This window comes from Cibotium barometz, chromosome 2 (genome assembly GCF_041138505.1).
Source record: "Cibotium barometz isolate CiBa-2024 chromosome 2, ASM4113850v1, whole genome shotgun sequence".
In the NCBI taxonomy this organism is placed as follows: domain Eukaryota; kingdom Viridiplantae; phylum Streptophyta; class Polypodiopsida; order Cyatheales; family Cibotiaceae; genus Cibotium; species Cibotium barometz.
Genome location: NC_141047.1, coordinates 62,141,858 through 62,162,518, shown reverse-complemented (window position 1 = coordinate 62,162,518; position 20,661 = coordinate 62,141,858). Strand labels below are relative to the sequence as shown.

The following is a 20,661-nucleotide window of genomic DNA, read 5'->3' as shown; positions in this document are numbered from 1 at the left end:
CTCTTTCCAAGGGATACAGGTTGTATGATCCAGAAAGGAACGAGATTGTTGTCAGCCGGGATGTGGTCTTTGACGAGCATGTTCCAGCATCCACTGTCGAGGAGCCGCCACTTCTTGGAGATCCAGAGGAGTCTGATGATGATTCCCAGTCTACCACTCCAGTTGATCCACCTCAGTCATCACAGGAGGTTGAGCCCGTAGTAGCTGGAGTTGAGCCCCCGCGAACACAAGAGGCTCCACGATCTGTTCGAGTACCTAGGTGGTTGTTAGACACCCTTCGGGAGTCAGGTGTCACGGAGCCACCCTCCGAGTGGACCACAGAGGACGGCCCTCGAAGATCACATCAAGTCCGAGATAAAAGCAACACGGCGGAGCTTCTTCAGGTGAACTATGCTCTTATGTCTCGTATCATGCGAGATAAAGAGCCCACTTCTGTAAAGGAAGCCCTTTCACAGGATACTTGGAGGGAAGCCATGCAGGTGGAACTTGATGCCATCGAGAAGAACAACACTTGGGAGTTGGTACCGAGGCCGTCAAAGCGGTCAGTCATTGGTGTCAAATGGGTCTTTAAGACCAAGTACGCGGCTGATGGGTCGGTGGACAAACACAAAGCCAGGCTCGTGGCTAAGGGTTATGCTCAGCGGCCAGGCATCGACTACGAGGATACCTTTGCACCGACAGCGTGGATGACCACAATTCGGACCGTTCTTGCCCTTGCTTCTTCTCAGAGGTGGCCCGTGTACCAGATGGATGTAAAATCGGCGTTTCTTAATGGTGACCTGCAGGAGGAGGTGTACGTTGAGCAGCCTCCAGGCTTTATTGTTCCAGGATCGGAAGGGATGGTTTACAGGTTACGTAAGGCCTTGTATGGTCTTAAGCAGGCTCCCAGGGCTTGGAATCAGAAGATTGATTCCTTCTTTATTTGGACTAGATTTCACAGATCGGTTGCAGATCCGAACCTGTATCTCTTTCGGGAACGCGGCATGGTCACACTCATCATCCTTTATGTGGATGATCTCATTCTCACCGGCGGTCATGTGGAGCACATTGGAGTGACGAAGGCTGCCTTGTCAAAGGAGTTTGAGATGACCGACTTAGGCTTACTCCACTTCTTCTTGGGATTGGAGATCTGGCAGACCCAGAGGGGGTTTTTCGTCTCTTAGCAGCGGTATGTTCATGAGTTGCTTGAGGCCTTTGGGATGGAGAACTGCAAGCCTATTACTTCGCCGATGGACCCGAACACAAAGTTAACCGTTACAGATCCTTGTGAGCCAGTTGATGCCTCGCAGTACCGGAAGTTGGTTGGTTCATTGATCTGGTTGATGAACACCAGATTGGACTTGAGCTTCTCCGTGGGGCTGTTGAGCTCTTTTATGCAGACGCCATTGAAGACTCACTGGGACGCAGGATTGCGGATCTTGCGGTATCTGCAGAGTACGAAGGATCTGGGACTCTTTTACACAATAGGGAATGGAGTCAAGCTCCACGGTTGGAGTGACTCAGATTGGGGAGGAGATCCAGACACGAGGAGATCTACTTCAGGATACACTTTTACCCTCGGCTCAGGAGCAGTTTCTTGGAGCAGCAAGAAGCAGCCAACTTTTGCCCCTCCCAAAGAAAGCTAAGGCATCTCACATACATCTGTATGCACAAGCTCTAACTGAGCATCTTTCTGTCCAAGAGCTTTCTTGTGGGGGCACTGGAGTTGCCTGCCATATATACAATGCTCACAAAACTGAAAACTTGAAAACTTTAGAGAAGGCAAGTAACCCAAACGAGACAATTGCTCCATTCCTTTGACACTCATGTGTCCCAACCGGCTATGCCACATAGAGATTTCCGGCAGCTCGGTTGCATTTACATTAGCATGGTTACAAACACCTGCATGCATGAAGTAAAGAGTGTCCACCTTAGAGCCTCTGGCAACAACCAGTGAGCCCTTACTAATCTTCCACTTTCCACGACCAAATGTGGTAACATGATCAGCATCATCAAGCTGTCCAGTAGAAAGCAGGTTCTTCTTGATCTCAGGCACATGCCTGACATCATGGAGCATAAGCTGTGAGCCATCTGAAAACACAAGCCTCACATCACCTCTGCCAAGAATCTTGCATGCATGGTTATCACCCAAATAAACTACTCCTTCATTGCCAGCAGTATACCTGACAAACAAGTCTCTGCAACCTGTGACATGAAAGGAGGCACCTGAATCAATGATCCATGAGTGCATACCATGACCATCTCCTCTAAGAAGTGAATGGGCATGAAGTGAAGACGTGAATAGGACCTCATCCTCACTATCACCTGCATGTGACACATTGACTTCTTCAATCTTGACTCCACTTTTTCCCTTTGGCTTTACATCTTTGGCTTCATCTTTGTCTTTGTCTTTGCCTTTTCCCTTTTCCTTTTGATCATTTTTCCATTTGTAGCATTGCTTTTTGATGTGTCCCTTCTTGCCACAATAATGGCATTCCAAGTCCTTTTTGGAGCGGGACTTGCTCCTTCCCCGTTCTTGGCTTTTACCCCTTTGCTGGGATCTCCCACGTGCATTCATTGCATTGGACTTTCCAACAGAGTTGTTTTTCCTATTCATCTCCTCTTGAAGGAGAGCACCCTCAACATCTGCATATGACAGCATAGCATTCGAATTGCTAGTGGCTGTCCTGAATGTGTCCCAACTCTCTGGCAAAGTGCATAAGAGAAAGGTGGCTTTGAACTCATCGTCCATTGCCAACTTTTGATTTATAACTTGGCTGACAATACCATTAAACTCATTTAGATGGGCTGCCATAGACGCCCCTTCCTTCATCTGAAGACCTATGAGTTTCTTCAACCAATACACTTTGCTTGAGGCACTTTGCTGGACATACAAGTCCTGCAATCTTTGCCACATTCCCCAAGCTGTCTTCTCTTCACGAATGCTAAAAAGTAAAGAGTCTGACACAGACAACATAATGGTAGATCTTGCCAGCTCATCCATATCTTCCCACTCTTCAGCAGTAAGAGAAGCGGGCATTACACCCCTTTCTTTGATAGGCTTGTGCTGCTTCTTCTGGAGCAACACATTATAGCACTGGGTTTGCCAAATATCATAGTTATGTGAGCCTTCAAGCTTCTTGATGTGAAGCAATGAAGAGCTCTCACCTGTGGTTGCCATAGCAATATGCAACCTGTTAATGCCTAACTCCCTGCAAAATGTGCAAACACTGCACCAAAAGCACACAAAGTGCTGACAGTTGTTCTCCCAAAGTTTTATCTCCCACTGCGGAAGCACAAATGCAACTCTACTCCCACTGTATGTGATAACATCACCAAAATCTGGTTGCTGCAGATTTAGGACAGCACCTTAAATGTGCTCTGTTCCCCTTCCAAAGTACTGTACAGCAGTACTAAGTGCCCACCAATGATGTACCAAATCTGTACCGGCAAGTGCAGCAACTGAAATTGAGATTTTTGCTCACTCAAATCAATGTGCAGCCATGCAAAAACTTGTACAAAGCTGTACCAAATCTGTACCAGCAAATGCTCTCCTGGCTGTCCAAATGAGTGAAAATCAGACTTTTACAGTCCCGACCACTGCATACAACAGTCCCGAACAGAAATTGGGCAAAAGCCCCTTGACTGCAAGCTGATTTCTGAGGATTCAAGTAAATGTCTTGCCTGCTGCTTTGCCAAGCTCAACAAGCATAAAATCTTGAAAAGCCCCTTGATTTAAGATCAATTTCTGATCATACATGGTACATTAGCGCACATGAAGGCATCCAAAGTCTTCGCAATGCTTCCCCCTGGCCACATAAATATCCAATACATAAAAGCCCCTTGATTTACAGGCACATTGAGTGCTTGACAGGCATCAACACATTGCCCAAAGCATCAAATGCGAGTGCTTGCATGCAAATCAATCCAATCGGCACAAAAGCCCCTTGATTTGCACTGCAATTTGCTGCAATTTTGCCCGAATGTGCGATTTCTCACATCATACAGCATGTATGAATGCCCAATTGCACAAATACATCAAAAGCCCTAAATTTTGACATCCAATTTCCTGCAAATTGACTCTGATTGTGACCAATGTCACCCAATTTTGCCAATTTTGCTCAAAAATTGAGCAATTCGGCACCTGTACCTGCTCAATTGATTGAATTGATAAGAAATTCCCAAAGAATTGAAGCAAATACCTCTTAATTTGTTTTGCAGGAAAGGGGGGTCGTGCTGATGCTACTGCAGAAATGAGGTGAGATTTGCTGATGGGGTTTGCAAGCTGCACTAAAGAGTTTAGGTGCAGCTTGTTGTTGACGTGGTGGGAGGAGGATTGAGGGGCAGCAAACGTGCAGACGGCAGATTCCTGGTGGCGCAGATTTCAGGTGGCGGCAACGTGTAGGCGGAGGCAACGCTAGTGCGTGCGAAATTCTCCATAGCCGCCCAATTTGGCCTCCCGTTTGAGGTCCTGTCGCCCACGAGGCTGCGTCTAACGCTCAACGCGTTTTGCTACAAGCGCACGCACGCGTACACCTGCAAGCGTGTTCGCCTGCTTACGTGTGCTGCCCAGCGCTGACACGACTGCGCACCTGTATTGCCCAGCGCTGACACGACTGCGTACCTGTACTGCCCAGCGCTGACACGCCTGCGCACCTGTACTGCCCTGTATTGCCGAAACGGGCTGAGCCTCTGCACTCGTTTTGTTACGCCTTGTGGCCACAACGCCTTGCTTTGCTACCTAAGCCAGGAGAGAAAAATCAGCGCCTGCACCTTCTTCTCCTCTACAGCAAATTCGACACCACCATTGTTGGAAGTTCAGGCGACAAGTGCAGCAACGTAAGCAGGCTGTTGACGGACGGACTGCAATGAAACTTGTTGGAAGGAAACTGCACATGCAGAGAGCTGCAGGCTGGCTCTGATACCAGTTGAATGGGAGAATTAATTAGGGTTATTCATGTGGGAGACATACACACAGAGAAGAAGGGAGAGAGAGAGAGAGTTGTGGGGATAAGTCAACTCAAGCATTGAGTGTGTGACTCCCCTATCACACATGTATATTGCACTAGTACACATAGTGCACTTAGTACATTAAAAGTACTAAGTGTACTATGTACTATAACTTATGGGCTTGTACACACTATAAGGGTGGGCATAATGCCTTTACCCCAACAGGGTAGTCCCTCTAAAGAAGTCAGTAATCTCTCTGTGTGGACTCCCTGCTAGTCGGGCGTCTGCTCCTGATAATGGACTCTCTGAGCCTACGGATCTCCAGGAGATAAAAACCCAAGCATCACGGATCACAATAGTCAATGACTCTAGCCAGTGGTCCAAATCCCTCTCTGAAAAGGTAATGGTAGCACCCTCGAATCTCATAATATGCTGTGCAGCGACAGATGTAGTGCTCCTCCGTCTCTGGCTCTACTTAACAAAAGGCCAAAATGACCTATGAGAGAGAGAGAGAGAGAGAGAGAGAGAGAGAGAGAGAGAGTTGTATTAACGATGTCCGCTTGCATATGGTGGCGCGTAGGTGGGCGCTTTTTCAGGATATGTGTTTGCAGGAGCAGCCTTGGGTATTCATGGCTCGTGACTTGATTGAGTTGGAGGGATTGTCACATGGGCAGACACGTGTGCAGGCTTCATGGTGGGATATTGTGAATGCGGCTCATCTTGTCCGTATTCGCTCATCACACATTTTATCACATATTCTCCTTTCTTGGCATGAAGTTCTACTGTTGGCTCGGTGGGATCCTGGTCATGAAAGACTACTTTTGAACTCTTTGCAGTTCGAAACATTTGTGGAGTCGCGTGTCACTGTTTGGCCAGACAGAGATGCTTCACGCATACGACTCAACCGCATGGTCAGGCTAGGCTTGGTTAGAATCCGAGATGCTGTGATACCTGGTCGTGTGACAGGCCATATTCGTTTCGTCGTATTCGGCAACACTTTAGGGTTCCTCGGACATTTCAGCCACTATGGGTTGACATCATGCATGCAGTTGAGCCTTTTACTCCATTGCCTCGGCCATCTGCAGATCAGCCTTGGCTTGATTGGGCACTATGTAAATCTGGTGACTTGATATCACTCTCAGCTAACCAGGTCTATCATAAGCTTGTATCAGAGAAAGATTGGGTTTCAGCCAAGGCCAATAAGGTGTGGGGATTGCACAAGTCTAAATCATGGTGGCAGAAAACTCTTATGCGTGGTTGGCAGTCTAAACTCCCTTACCAAGGTAAGGTTTTCATTTGGAGGATGTTGGTGGGAGGGTTACCTACACGAGATCAGCTGAGCCGTCGTAAAATTACACTGGCCTCTTGCTTCTTCTACACGACATCCACTGAAACAGTTATGCATCTGTTCATGAGTTGTCCAGTGGTGGCTGGTCAGATTTGGTCTTTTGTCTCTCGCGTTTGGGAGGCAGTAGAGAGGTCTACTGTTTCGGCTCATCAGTGGATATTTGGGATTTGTCCTCAAGTCATTACTTCAGACAGTCACCTTGTGATATTCCATTTCCTTAGATGGACAGGACTTTGGCATATTTGGACTACACGGAATGGGTTCATTTTTGATTCCTTGTCTAGAATACATGGGCACATTCTACGTATCCGCGGTTTGCTGCTTTGGCAGTTTTCTTCTCTTCTCTCAGCTCAGCTACTACTGGATGCAGATGTTATTTCGTTATGGTCTACGGCGGCTCGGCTCGCTCATCTTTGATGCTTTTATCTTGGCTAGGAGGCTTTCTTATTAGTGTACAGGTTTGCATGGTCATGATCCTTTACAGGATCTTTTGTGGGGGTTTTGTTTGGGGCCATAGGTTCTGTGTGAGCCATGTGGCTAATGTAAATTTTACATATAATATAAAACAACATTTCACGAAAAAAAAGAGTTGTATTAACGTTTTCAAAAGCCCAAAATGACCTATGAGACCAAAATGTTACATCATGTCCATGGAATACATCATCATGGTACTGAAAGTAAAACTAAAAGAAAATATCCGTAAAAAAACAAAGAGCCTCAAGCTCTCACATCAGCTAAGAATATCTTGCATAGGGCGCTGCAACATGGTACCCAATGTAGTGAGGCTTAGTCGGCAGGAGAAAGTCTTGCGGTGGTGGGAAATGATGGCTCTGATCCTCCTGAGGTGAAGTGAGCGTGGGCAGCAACCACTATGTCGGGGCCGTCGAGTCTATCTAATGTCACTCCTCTCGGCCGGGCTCCTGCATCAGCCTCGAGGTCGGGAGGAGTGGGTGGATCTGCTCTCGGGGCTCTAGTCTAGAAGAAGTCAGTGACAGCTCTCTGTGCTAGTCTCGGACGGGTGCAGCTGATCAGGGTCGCAGTAGGGGGAGAGAGAGAAAGAAAGAAAGAAAGAAAGTTATATTAACATCTAAAGAAGACCCCAAGGGTCTATGAGACCAAAAGTAATACAATGGTAACCATGGATATACTGAGCCATGGAAAATTGAAAGAAAAAGTAAAATGACAACATCTGACAGTACATGTGATCAATAGATGATCTTGTGTAGAGTGAGATATGCTATGATCAGTTAATGACGATACCCACCTCGGCCAAAACCGATCTGATGGTGGAGTGAATGTCAGGCCTTTGTGACAGGAGCATGTCATGTCGGCGGAGAACCTCACGAATCTGTCTCTGTGTGGTGGAGGGACCTGATGCTCTGGGTCGAGGACATCTAGCTCGCAGAATGGATCGAGCTCTCTTGTTAAGAACTCCTCTAGGGCGTGGAGCTGGAGCATGGGTACAGGTGGTGGGCTCTGATGTCATAGTAGAGGAACTGTTGTGGGTAGTGGATTCTAATGTGGATGTGTGTACCACAAAGAAATCTGTGATGGCTCTCTGTGATGTGTCCTGTCGGAGCCGGGGCTGTCTCTCAGCATGCTGCCTCAACACTACAACCCTGTGTCGTCTGAGCTCCATCAAGTACATACCCAAGCCCCTCTGATCCTCAAACTATATCACCTGTGTGAGTGGTCCGAATCCCTCTCGGAAGAGAGAGAGAGAGAGAGAGAGAGAGAGAGAGAGAGAGAGATGCAATAGAACTCGAGATTGCACATGAACACAATGATTGTATTAGATGATAATACTCAAACCATGTATAATGTATTTATAGGCACTAACACCTTATCTTCTAACCTCAGCCTTAATAAGGGGCATTCACACCTAAGAGGGTGTTCACACCAAAACAACCTAGACACAGCCCACACCACTGAGGCTCAGATAATTCCAACAATATTGTGAATCATAAGATTCCCTACAACTGTTTTTGTGTGGGGGAAATTTTTTTTTTTCTTTTTTAAAGTTCGGGAGGGGGGCTCAGAGATGTGTATTGTCACTTGAGACTTAATCACACTTGATACAATTGTTTGATCCTTGATTCATACCTATGTTCAATCAAGGTATGCTCGCATAAGTGTATGTATACAATTAAAAAATCATTACATTATTTTTTAATAAATCATTTACTCACTCAGTCACTCGGTGGTCTAGGTTGCCAACATACAGCTTGTTCTCCTGTCTCTCTTCTACTGAACCATTCTTATCAGTTTCCTGCACTTCATCACAATCAAAAAACATGGTCTCAAATACATGTGCATGTTTGTCCGACCATCCCTAACATTACAGACTCATCACAGCTGTTGGTTTTGAAAGAGACAATCACAACAGAGGACATACAATTATGTGATATCTGAAAATGGCCATAAGGAGTATGCAAGCTATATATAAAAGAAAAAAATATGAAACAACCAATTGAGGCTTTTGCCAATATCCTGCGAGGATACGAAGTATATTTCAGCATTATAAGCAAATACACTGCTTGTGGTGGGGGACATTTACAATTCCTTTCTTTCCAGCTCTCTTCTAGATCTGAAATTAATGCATGCCTTAATCATCATTAACGCTTCCACATAGTCTACACGTAACAATACAGAAATTGGCTACAGCTCAACAAAGGCGCCCACCTCTTGGACCTCCAATTCTGCTTCCATTGCTGCTGGGCACTTACAGCAGATGGACAACCTCAAGCAGGAGCTGAAGCAACTGGCTCCCTCCAACGGCACCTTAAGCGGGTAGTCAAGCATTGCTCCCGGTCACGGGAGAGCTGTTGATCAAAGCATCATGACAGCTGGCACAGGAATTGCCATTTGCATTGTAGCCACCATTGGGCGCCACGGCTGGTCCCCTTCACCCTCACGAGATTCCTCTTTATCTAGTTGCAGTTCCTCTTCATCTAGTTGCAGGTCTCATCCCATTCCCGTCCATCACCTCCTCGGCAATGTTTTAGCAGCCGAGAACCCAGCATATGACCCTGCTCTGTGCGTACCGCGGGGAAAGAGATGAGCGGCTGTCTGGCCCGCTCCACATCACAAGTGGGAGGTCTCTGAGAAAGCCCCGGTCTCAGCAACTCCCAAGCTCGCAGGATACTCAAGGCAAATCTGTCCTCCCATCCTCTACTGAGCCCTGTCCTCATCTCTATGAAGATCCACCATATCTCTGGTGCCCAAGTGCCCCCTGCTGGGGGAGCTCTAGCCTGCAGCCGCTGAAAAAGAAGCTCCTTCCAAGGCTCAGCGCCTGGAAGCAGACAGGACATCATACTACTTACAGAGACGCACCAGAGCCCAGAGAGGGGGCTACCCAAAGTAGAGGGCTATCAGTGGGAGTTTACATACAGGGGGACCACACGGCAGAGCACATCGAGAGGATCTAGAGGTATAGCGGTACTCTTCAAGGCGAGAGCTACAGGAGCGCCTACAGGTGATAGCACGTGACTAGGAGGCTAGATACATAATGAGAGTAGAGGCGAGGAGGAGGACACAGGGCCATTGGGAGAGTCACCATATGCAGCCCTTTCAGATGAGATCATACACTACTCCAACCTGGAGGAAGTCCTCCTTATGGGGGACTTCAATGCACGGACACAAAGCCGACAGCAACATTTATGATTTCGAGTACCCCGAGGTGATCCACACACTAGAGGTGGAGGACACGGGAGCTTGCAGGGTGTCAAAGGACATGGGGCCGGATAACACCAGATATGGTCATCACTTACTTGAGCTGGGAGCGCGACACCATCTCGTTATTTATAACGGGATGAGACAGTGGCAGGATTCAGGAGCACTTACATGCTTTCCACGATCAGGGGGGGGTAGCACAGTGGACTACATCATGGGGTCCATGGAGACCACACAGGCAGTGACATCTTTCACCATCCCCACCTGTCCTATTGGTGCGGATCACACGTACCTCTTACTGTCACTGGCGAGCTCCACACCAGCACCCACACAGGCATCACATACAACTTTCTACTTCACCCATGACTTGGCAAACATATATGAGCATCATGTATATGACGGGATATTCCAAATGGATCCCCTTCCACCTCTAGACACACTCACCACCCAGCTGTCATCTCTACTACATACGGCCGACACCCGCAGCTTCCCCCATCATACACACATTGCACACACAGATAGATCTAGGAGCATGCCCCAGAATCGGTGGTATGATGATGAGTGCAGAGAGCTATATAGACACCTCCGTGCCCAGAGAGTGCTGGGGACCATTACACAGAGACAGGCGAGCCAATAGATGAGGATCCTCACACGCCGTAAGAGGCGTGCATATGAGGAGGCACAGTACTGGGATATATACCACCTACTCATGAGCAGAGATGCAGCCACTACATGGCGCAGGATGAGAGAGCCTCGCCCTTGTACCCTGATTGAGGATCCACACACATGGCACACATGCAAAGAGCCTCTACCATATCCCTAAGCAGCCGCCCATACCACAGCCACAGGAATCCCGCCCTACCACCTCTACTTTCTTTACCGCCTCGATGGTAGAGAGAGCTATCCGCCGGTTACAGCATGGGAGATGGGCTGACCACACAGGTATACATAGTGAGCATCTAATTTATGCAGCTGACACACTGGGACCCTTTGTTGCTCACCTCTTTAATAGGGCACTAGTGGAGGGCCTAACAGCTGAGTGGACTATGCACACCATCGTGCCTCTCCACAAAGCGGGAGACATGCTAGACCCCAGCAACTATAGGACTATCATGATTGGTCATACATTGGCCTAACTTTATGGCGCAGTGCTCGAGGCAGAGTTAAGCTCATATGCAGAGGAGGGACTGCGAGCACCAGGGCAGGCTGGATTCCGACGAGCTTTCTCCACTATTGACCATATATTCACTCTGAGATGTCTGATTGACCAGGCTAGGGCGCGGGAGAAGAGATTATACTACTGCTTTGTGGATTTCCGCAAAGCATTTGACACGGTGCCACGAGAGAGACTCTTCCAGCGCCTACAGTCATTGGGGATCCCATCAGAGATTGTTTGGAGCATCTATGCTTTATGTGAGCAAGTCTTCCGGCGCATACGATGCCCCGGGGGGCTATCTGATGTTATTGCTAGCACCATAGGTGTGAAGCAAGGATGCCCACTCTCTCCTACTGTCATGTGCATGAAAGATGCCATGGACATTCTCGGGTGCTGCTCCAGAAGAGGCAGCCAGATAAAGAGTATGAACCAGATAGAGCTAGGACTTGGAGCACAAGTAACAGTGTTGGACTGGAGAATGGACTTGGATCCCTGTTGGCTGTACCAGAAACAGAACAGGAGCTGTCGGCTGAGACCAGAAAGGGCTGTCGGCTGAATCAGAAAAAGGGCAGCTACAAGCGCATCATATGTATGATTTTATGTCCAGTCAACTGGCCGACAGCAGTCGGCCAGCTCTCCATTAAGGTTAAGAGACTATAAATAGCAAAGTGTGCTCATAGTTTTATTGATTCACCCCTTTAGGGAGTGGATCCTTAGGGTCCCCGTTAGGGACAGTTTTTGGTGATGTTCACCTTTTCCAAGAGGGCAGCCAAGGGCTGTAGATTACGAGTACCTTTTTGTACTATATGAATATACTGAATTTCCAGCATATCTCTCTCTCTCTACTCTCTCTTCATGTCTGCATTTTGCATCAAATTGTTTCCAGTGGTGTTAAGGGCTGAAAGAAGACCCCCAGAGCTTCCGTGTGTTACACCTACACTATTTGGGCTATACATCGATCAGGTGGCTGACTTCATTGGTCACGGTGGTGGGGACGGTCTAGACATCTCAGGTACCACAGTCCACATTAGATATTATTCTGGTCTCTGAGTCACGGATGGGACTACAGCACCATCTCCATGCACTCCATGACTCCTGCACACAAAGGGGGCTTAAAGTGAACCTTCGGAAAACCAAGGCCATGATTTTCCACACCTCAAGGCCGGTTCGACGACAGGCCATCTTCACACTAGCAGGAGGACAAGTAGAGGTGGTAGACTCATATGTGTACCTGGGGTTACATTTACGACTCCGCCAGGAAGATTACTATGGCACAGGCAGCCAGGGATACTCACAAGAGGGTATGCAGCTCTGGCCATGCTAGAGAGACAGTGTCACCAGGCACACTTCCAGGAGCCCCGCACGAAGGGGTGGTTGTTTGACACACTAGTCACCCCTGCTTTGATGTATGCTGCAGCAGTATGGGCACCTGGGCTCGCCACCTCCACATGGTCTCAGATAGAGAGGCCTCAGATTCTCATGCTCTCATGGATGATCCGCAGCAAACCCTCCGTCCCACATGACATTGTCCGGACGGAGTTTGCTGCACCTCCTATGCTAGTAGAGGCCCTCTTCGAGACGATCTGCTTCATACAGAGGATCAGAGTTATGCCATCAGATCGACTCACATGGAGCTTTTGAGGCGTCCAGGCAGCTCGCAGGAGAGTGGAGATAGGAGATCATGGTATTCACAGATGATACAGTGGCTCACTCAGCATGGTCTTGACATAGATCACCTGCCACCTTTCCAGTATGATATACATGCACCACACATCCAGCTCTCTCACAGTGAGAGGAAGAGAGTCCTTCGGCAAGATTTATGGCAGCGATACACTCAAGAGACTTGGATTACACCCACTCAGCATCTACCGCCAAAGATGCTATACTACAGAGATCAGTTTATGCGTATCTCAGCGGATGGATCATATAGAGACCTGGATACATGGATGTGTACATGCCTCATAGTGCCCGAGTGGTGATCGGCCAGCTCAGAGTCATCACACCAGCTTGAGATTGAGGCAGGTAGGGCAGCACGGATCCCCAAAGTAGAGAGGATATGCTGACTATGCCAGGAGGAGGTTGAGAGTGAGGAACATTATGTATGCAGATGCAGAGCATATAGTGTCATTAGCGAGAGATACATCACCATCCTCAGTGGACATCCCTCACTCCGCCAGATCATGGAGTCCGCAGACTTGCGCAGATTTGGCCAGTTCTTGCTAGAGAGACAGCCCACAGAGAGACACTGCTACGGACTCATACCACAGGGAGGTGGGCGACAGCTCCAGCTCACTGATTTCTTCCAGAGATCTATCCCAGTGCCTATCCTGACACAGGAGGGGGTTACACTTCAGCGCGCTGCAGACCTCCCAGCCAGACACAGACCGAGAGCACCAGGCTACCAGACTCCCAGACTACATTAGAGGGAGATCACGGAGATACGCGCTCGACATCAGCACCATATCCAGGAGCGGCTAGCTCACTTACACTCACACCCGGAGATCATGCTCCGAGGTATTTTTGCCTCGCCATCACCTATGTATCACATATTACACCCCCATTATGGTACTGGTTGAAGCTAGACAGATCTGCATTGCATTCTTGTATACCCTGCGCATATAGGTTGCATTCTGAGCCTCTAGCAGTAGTGCTCCATCCATCACACCCCCCCACTAGCTCAGTACTTTCATAGTTTATTTCATGTTCATTTTGTTCTTTTTGTTCTGGACATCCAAAAGACATTGACAGTTGTACATTGATTTGTCTCATAGGTCGAGTTCGGCCTCTAGTAGACGTTAATACAGCCTTCTCTCTCTCGGTATGCACAGATGACTTGGTACCGGTTTCTGCAGTCTTTCATCTTTGATCGAGGACGGCGTCTCTGGCTTCTTGGAGTTTGCTCAGCATCCGGTGCTGAGAGGGGGTGTTAGACATCATCCCCTACTTGCTGGCTTCCTATTTGGTGTCCTATTTTAGCCTCTAGGACTGACCATGTTAGTCAGAGGGGCTGGTCACCCCTCACTCATATTTTACCCATATTTATTCCCCATTTTATGGTCTTGGGATTTTCCCCAGTCGTGGAGGTATTTATCCCTAGTCGGCTGCCTTCATGTAGAGGTATATATAGCCGGCATGCCTCCCTCATATTTTATTGCTTGCATTGCTTGCCTAGCTTGTCTAGCTGCAGTCCCTCACTTACGAGGTTCTCCCCTCTTGCTTGGGACATGTATTCCTTTTGATGATGATATTGAGAGCAGGTTCTCACCTGTGTTTCCTCTCCATCTTTCTCTCTCTCTCTCCCTCCTGTGTTTCCACTTTCCCTTCTTCCGCTGCACATTCTATCACTATTGGCCATACTCATCAGCCCCATGCTTGATATTTTGGAGAGTGGTACACCATCTATTGGGGGCTGATGCAGCTCTCATGTTTCTATGTTCCTAGTATGCCATGATGAGTTTCCATGGACAGTTTTGTACCACCCCAGTGAGATAGCTATGTTTGTTTTATTTTCCATTCCATGATGAGATATGCCATGGACATTATTGTATCACTTTGGTCTCATAGGCCCATTGGGTCTTTAGTAGACGCTTGATATTAGGAGGATCCTGGCCATCATCTCCCATCATCACAAGACCTTCTCACGCCGGCTTAGTTTTACCACCTTGAGCACCATGTCACAGCGGCCCATGAGGGATGTATTAGGGTGATATAAGCTCTCTGTTCATGTACCTAGATCAGATTTTATAGCTCTAGATTTTTGTTATCTTTCTTTCTTTATTACTATTTTGTACCCAAGATGATGTACCTCATGGATATGATGTAACCTTTTGGTCTCATAGGTCATTTTGGCCTTTTGAAGACGTTAATACAACTCTCTCTCTCTCTCTCTCTCTCTCTCTCTCTCTCTCTCTCTCTCTCTCTCGTAGAGAGCGAGCAATTGTTGACAAGATCACCTTTTGATTAGCAAGAGGCTTACAATGGCAGAAGCAAGCAAATAGGTCACCTTTTGATTAGCAAGAGGCTTACAATGGCAGTAGCCAGCAAATAGGTCACCTTTTGATTAGCAAGAGGCTTACAATGGCAATAGCCAGAAAATAGGTGTTAAAATGTGCTTGGGATTGGATATAACAAGAGTGATGAGAGAGGCCCTTTATATAGGAAGGCCAGGAAGCTGGCCGACTGCACATGAATAGGCCGACAACAACCCACGAGTCACGACCCATAAAACATGTGAAAATACAAGTGTATCCAATAGAAGGCCAAGTTCCCAAAACATTGAGATGCACAATATTCTAACACCCCCTCTCAGCTCATAGTGTGCAAAAGTCTGAAGAAGAGAAGCTGATGAAGATGCAATCATGGACACTCCAGTATTGTGCATAACCGGATACACCTCGGAAAGAGCACCTTCCAACCTAGCTCCTTGAAACAAAATGCCACCCTAAATAGCAAAGAAATCTACTTGGCTCCGAATTCTCACACCAATGTGCAGTGAACTCCACGTATATAGAATGATGAGCTGTCGGACAAACCACACCCATAATCCCTCAACAGTGGACTGTGAACACATCACGTCACAAAACCTCGCACAATGAACTTCGAACACATCCAGTCCATAATCTCTGCTACACCAAGCAATGAACCTAGAACACATCTAGTTCATAGCTCCCAAAGATGACCTTGTCCTCCCAGATTTTTCATGCTTGGAACTCCAACTCTCACGGTTCCAAGGCACCAAAATGGAGCTGCTACTACCCCCCTCTCCCGCCCACAACCCTCCTATCCGTATAACTAGAGAAGAACACCATCCTTGTCCTCTCAAGCTGGAAGCCCCCTGGGAACCCTAGATGAGTCACTAGAAATATCTGAATCACTGTCATGTGTCGTGTCTTTGCCATTCTTTTGGGATGAGACTTGCCCTTGCCCTTGTCCTTCTTCTTAAGCTCTACCTCCTGTGTATAAAAGATTAAAGTGGATTGCTTCATGCTCACTTCATAAAGGTATAAAGAAGGTCTTGCAGTGCGTTACACCATCTAGCCAATTGCCCAATGGAAATTCCATTCACGTCATCGCGTCCATAAGCTAAACAAATAGGGGGACTTGTTGAAGCACCTTTGACACAATGCCTATGAGTTGAGATATTTTTAGAGACGAAGTTTATGGGTGGAAACCATCTCTTAAATTGGGACATGTGGCACGACAATGTATCAAAGTGAGACAAGTGGCCTCACATTTATCACCTCATCTCTCCACTTGTCATTATAGCTTTTCCTTGCCATTCTAGCTCATGAGAGTCCAAAACCTATAAATTGGAGCGCCCTCTCTTCATTTGAGGAGCCTCTATTGTTGCAAACTAGCCTCTATCATGTTGGCAACTCTTCTCTATTCTTGGTGGTTCTCTACTCCAAGGTTATGGCTTTCTACCACCGCTACAGGCTGCCCCAATGCTGGCTGCTCTCTTTCTCTCTCTCTCGAAGGCTACCCATGAAGTATACTGGCTGTTGGGGACTGTTTTGAAGGCTTCCATCACCAAGAAATATTGAAGGCAAGGGTATTTAATTATTGTATTATGATTTTCAGCAATTGGGCACTTGCTATTGCCATGGGGTATTGTATCTCAGCCATATTGGCTTATGGACAGCTTTATGTGTCTAAGATTGGCTTATGGAAAACTTGTGATTCAGCTACATGGGTTTATGGACAACTTGTGATTCAGCCACATGGGATCATAGACACATGTATGCTACACCACAACCTCTTATAAGATGAGGCCTTCAACTCCAAGGTCTATACACAGAATGAACTTGCAGCCCATACCGTATTAACATACTCAGGCCAAATACAGGCTTTGAGAACCAGTCAACAATACAATTTTTTTTAGCTTGAAAACACTGAAAAATGACCAAGTGACTAAGTGCTACTGCCTCGCTCTGTGTGTGTGGAAGGGTCCATGTGCTTCTCAACTGCAAAGCACCTAAGAGACAATACAAGAATCTTGCCTGCCTTTTTTTTTCCTAGAGTAGATCCTTCTAGAGTTACAATTCGGTACCCATTCAGATGCAGTTTGGTCTTCCTGCCCCGAGGCATTACAACTTTGCAGCCACAATACCGAACGGGGCCTGCAGGGATTTGAAGTAGGGACTTCCCCCAGTCACAAGACCTCATTGTTGGGCTATACGCACCCATTGGCTAAGAGCCATTGAGAACATGTGTGAGTGGAATCTTAGGCAGGGCACTCCGACAAGGTATGATGTCTCTCACACCCCAAGGAACACACCTAGCAAGTCTTGCATGACTCTGATCTCTACACAGCCCATTGAGAGAGGACCAAGCCTTCAAACACAGATACTTAGATACCTTGCAGCAGCCACTTGGGCGATCCTACTCCAGCTCAACTGCACCGCCTGAGCGGAAGGTGTGCCCTAAGGCCCTAGAGTCCGAATCCTAGTCACAGGGGACGGAAGGGACGTCTGCTTGGAACGCGGGGACGCCAAATTGGGACGGAACAGCAACGGGGACGGACAGGGACGGACGGACGTCCCCCACGACGCGTCACTCACAGGGGACAGGGACGGGGACGCCACAGGAACGGGGACGCCGGTGGGGGACGGGAGAGAGCCATTGCGTTTTTTTCTGGCTGTTTTTTTGCCGTTGCGCTCGCCGTTTTTGGCCGTTGCGCTTGCCGTTTATGGCTGTTGGCTTGGCCTTGGGCCTTGGCCCTTGAGCCTTGAGCCTTTGAGGCTTGGCCCTCTGTCTCTCTCTTGCCCTTGAGGCTTTCCTCTCTCTCTCTCTTGCCTATCTATATAAGAACAAGCCTCTACAAGGCTACAAGCACACACAACTGTCAAGGCTCAAGCTTTCAAGCTTCTTCTAGCTTCCAACTTCCAAGTTCCAAGCCTCTAGGATCATGATTCATGGGCCTTACTACTTAGCTCTAGCCTCTAGCCTCTAGCCTCTAGTCTTCAGCACTTTTTTGTCATTGACTCATTTGAGTCCGTCCATGTATTCTGCCTCCTTAAGACTTAGTCTTGACTCTTGACTCTTGAGTCATGACTCATTTTGTATCTACTTAACTATTAATATGACTCAAAAGCTTACCATTTTGGTGTAAATTTGTGCTCATTTTGATGTACTTCCAAAGTAGAATAAGTGTAGAGTAGAAAAATTTTAAAAAAAAGTATTTTTTGAGTGCCGTTCCCTCCCCCGTCCCCGTTCCCTACTTATGGCCGTCCCCCGTCACCGTCCCCCGTCCCTTGTGACTATGGTCCGAATCCCAGCCCACTCAAGTTGTCTTTATGCTGCCCAAGTAAGACTACCACTCAACAAAGCAAGGGAGGCTCCTGCCTCTTTGTTCGCAAAAATGCTGCCTCCACTCAAGTTCAAAGTAGCATGCCTCTTGCACTGCATCCTCCCCTAAACGCCCAGAAATGGGAATTGTCTTCAAGAGCAGGTCCTCAAGTTGCAGAGAAAGTACTCAAAGCTGCAAGGCCAACTATGTGAGCTTGAAGATTGCTTGGCAATCTGGAAAGAAGTCAGACTCTAAAGGAGAAGAAACACAGACAGGCAATGTGCAGAGAATGGAAGACAAGCGTTGAAAAGATTTTTTGAAGGGAAGTCAAGGAACAAGTTAGCACAATCTCAAAGGGATCATCCTCGCAGAACTCAAGGAGCAAAAGCATCATGAGGCATTGGCTTTGCATGTTAGAATTGGGGGACTACCAGAGGGATGGTTTAGCATGGAGTCAGGATTTGAGTCGATGCAAAATGTGATTAGTTCCACACCAGCAATCACATGGGATGCAGAGGCTACAGGTGCCAAAAGCCTTATGATCTTCACATCTATAGAACAGAAATTGTAATCCATAGACAATCAAAACTGCTTAAGGGCACTTAGATGTGAACAGTAGAGGAGCTCACTCCCTCTCAACTAAAGCAGAAAGAAGCTGAGCTAGCAAAAGTTAGTGCAGCAAGGAATGAAGGTAAAGGAAGATCTCTTATCTGAGAATTCCAAACTCCCAAAAAGGTAAACAGACTTGGGCTTTTCAAAATTTATATGCATATGGATGTTATAGCCATATCGTTAGGTTTTCAGAGTTGTGGTTTGAGTTTATGTAATGCCATGCTAGTTATGAAGAGGCCTTTCAGGGTCTAGGCTTCCATAAGCCATGTTTCCAGTGTAGGTTAAAAAGGGATTATCATCGCTCTCTCTCTCTCACTCTCTGTGGCTCTGGCTCTGGCTCTGGCTCTGGCTCTGGCTCTGGCTCAAGTCCTATTCCCTGCACTTCCTTGTGGACATGTGGTTCACTGGCTCGGCTATGGCGTCTCTCTCTCTCTCTCTCTCCAACAAGAATCCAACTCTCTGCTCTTCTACAACAAGAAGTTAATCTCTGCATCAAGGATTATTACTCACCTGAGTTGCCATGCCTTTATCCAGCACATCTAGCAGAGCTGCAAATCACAAGCATCTTTCTCAGCAGATGAGCGTCGCCTATGCAGATAGATCATCAACAAACTAATCTTTTCTTTTTATAGTATAATTGGTTGATACAAAATAGAATTTAGCTTACATATATTAGTATTAAACACGACGATTTTGTTCATTGTAAAGATGTTTTATATTGAAAACGGTTGTCTTTCGGGAAAAGTATCGTTTATATCATAAGAGTAAAATCAGTATAATCAAAATATTAAAATAAATTAAATTAATTTTATTTCTCTCTTATATTGTTTTATCCAATAAATTTGGTTTCTTTTATTAACATTCATTTTGTGCTTGTTCTTATACAATTGTTTAATTTTGAGATTGAATCCTCTCACTTTACCAATTTCAAATCTTGGATTGTGCTTCAATTTTATTCGATTGTTGAAAACTCAAACTCACTGGCCCCATGACCTTAACTCCTATCTTAATGGTTAATTGTTAGCTTCGCACATGTAAACTCCCTTAAACGAGTCACTCACTTTTACAAGTTGGCATGTTGCCTGCATGTGCAAAATGGTCCTATCATTTTGATAGCCATTGTAGAGAAGCATGAGGCAAAGAAGAAAAGAGATAAAGAAGGGGATAATTTCTTTAAAGCATGTCAACCATAGTTTTAATTTTCTATTTGGAAACTTTTGAAAAATTTAGTCCCACGCATTGTGGCACATCAATGCAGCAACGAGTTCACTAGGCAGAGCAACGAGATTTGATCCTATTAAGTTGAGCATCGGCCTCTTACCTTTCAAAATTGTAACGATGCGAGGGGAGGGCCCATGCACATGTGCATAAGTGTAGGCGTAGGAAAAAAAAAAGTAACAACTTTCAGGACCAATCAAGAGATATCAATGCTAACCAAAAGGACTTTGATGCCTTAAATTGAGGGGGTAAGTGTGGCTTACTAGACCGTCCCGGTCTAGTTGGTCTAAAGTAGTCTAATCCAATCAATTAAGGGGGTAATTGTGGCTTACTTGATTGTCTCGATCTAGTTGGCCTAGAGTAATCTAATCCAATCAATTGATTAAACACGATGCATATTCATACACACAAGATAAAAAACTCGCTCTTATTAAACCA

The 20,661-nt window shown here is 46.7% G+C and overlaps 1 protein-coding gene across 1 annotated transcript in view; it reads right to left on the bottom strand.

The window, feature by feature from the left end:
• LOC147641328 (RNA-binding protein-like RNA recognition motif protein) overlaps positions 1–19,693 on the bottom strand; it is a 78,659-nt gene extending 58,966 nt beyond the window's left edge. Inside the window, exons 1-3 of the mRNA XM_086810272.1 lie at positions 19,673–19,693; positions 19,516–19,553; positions 8,467–8,546 (exon numbers count right to left, since the gene is read on the bottom strand). Of these exons, the coding sequence (XP_086666398.1) occupies positions 8,467–8,546; positions 19,516–19,527 (92 nt within the window). The 5' untranslated portion in view covers positions 19,528–19,553; positions 19,673–19,693. The remainder of the gene's footprint in view (positions 1–8,466; positions 8,547–19,515; positions 19,554–19,672) is intronic.
• Positions 19,694–20,661: the final 968 nt, after the last annotated feature.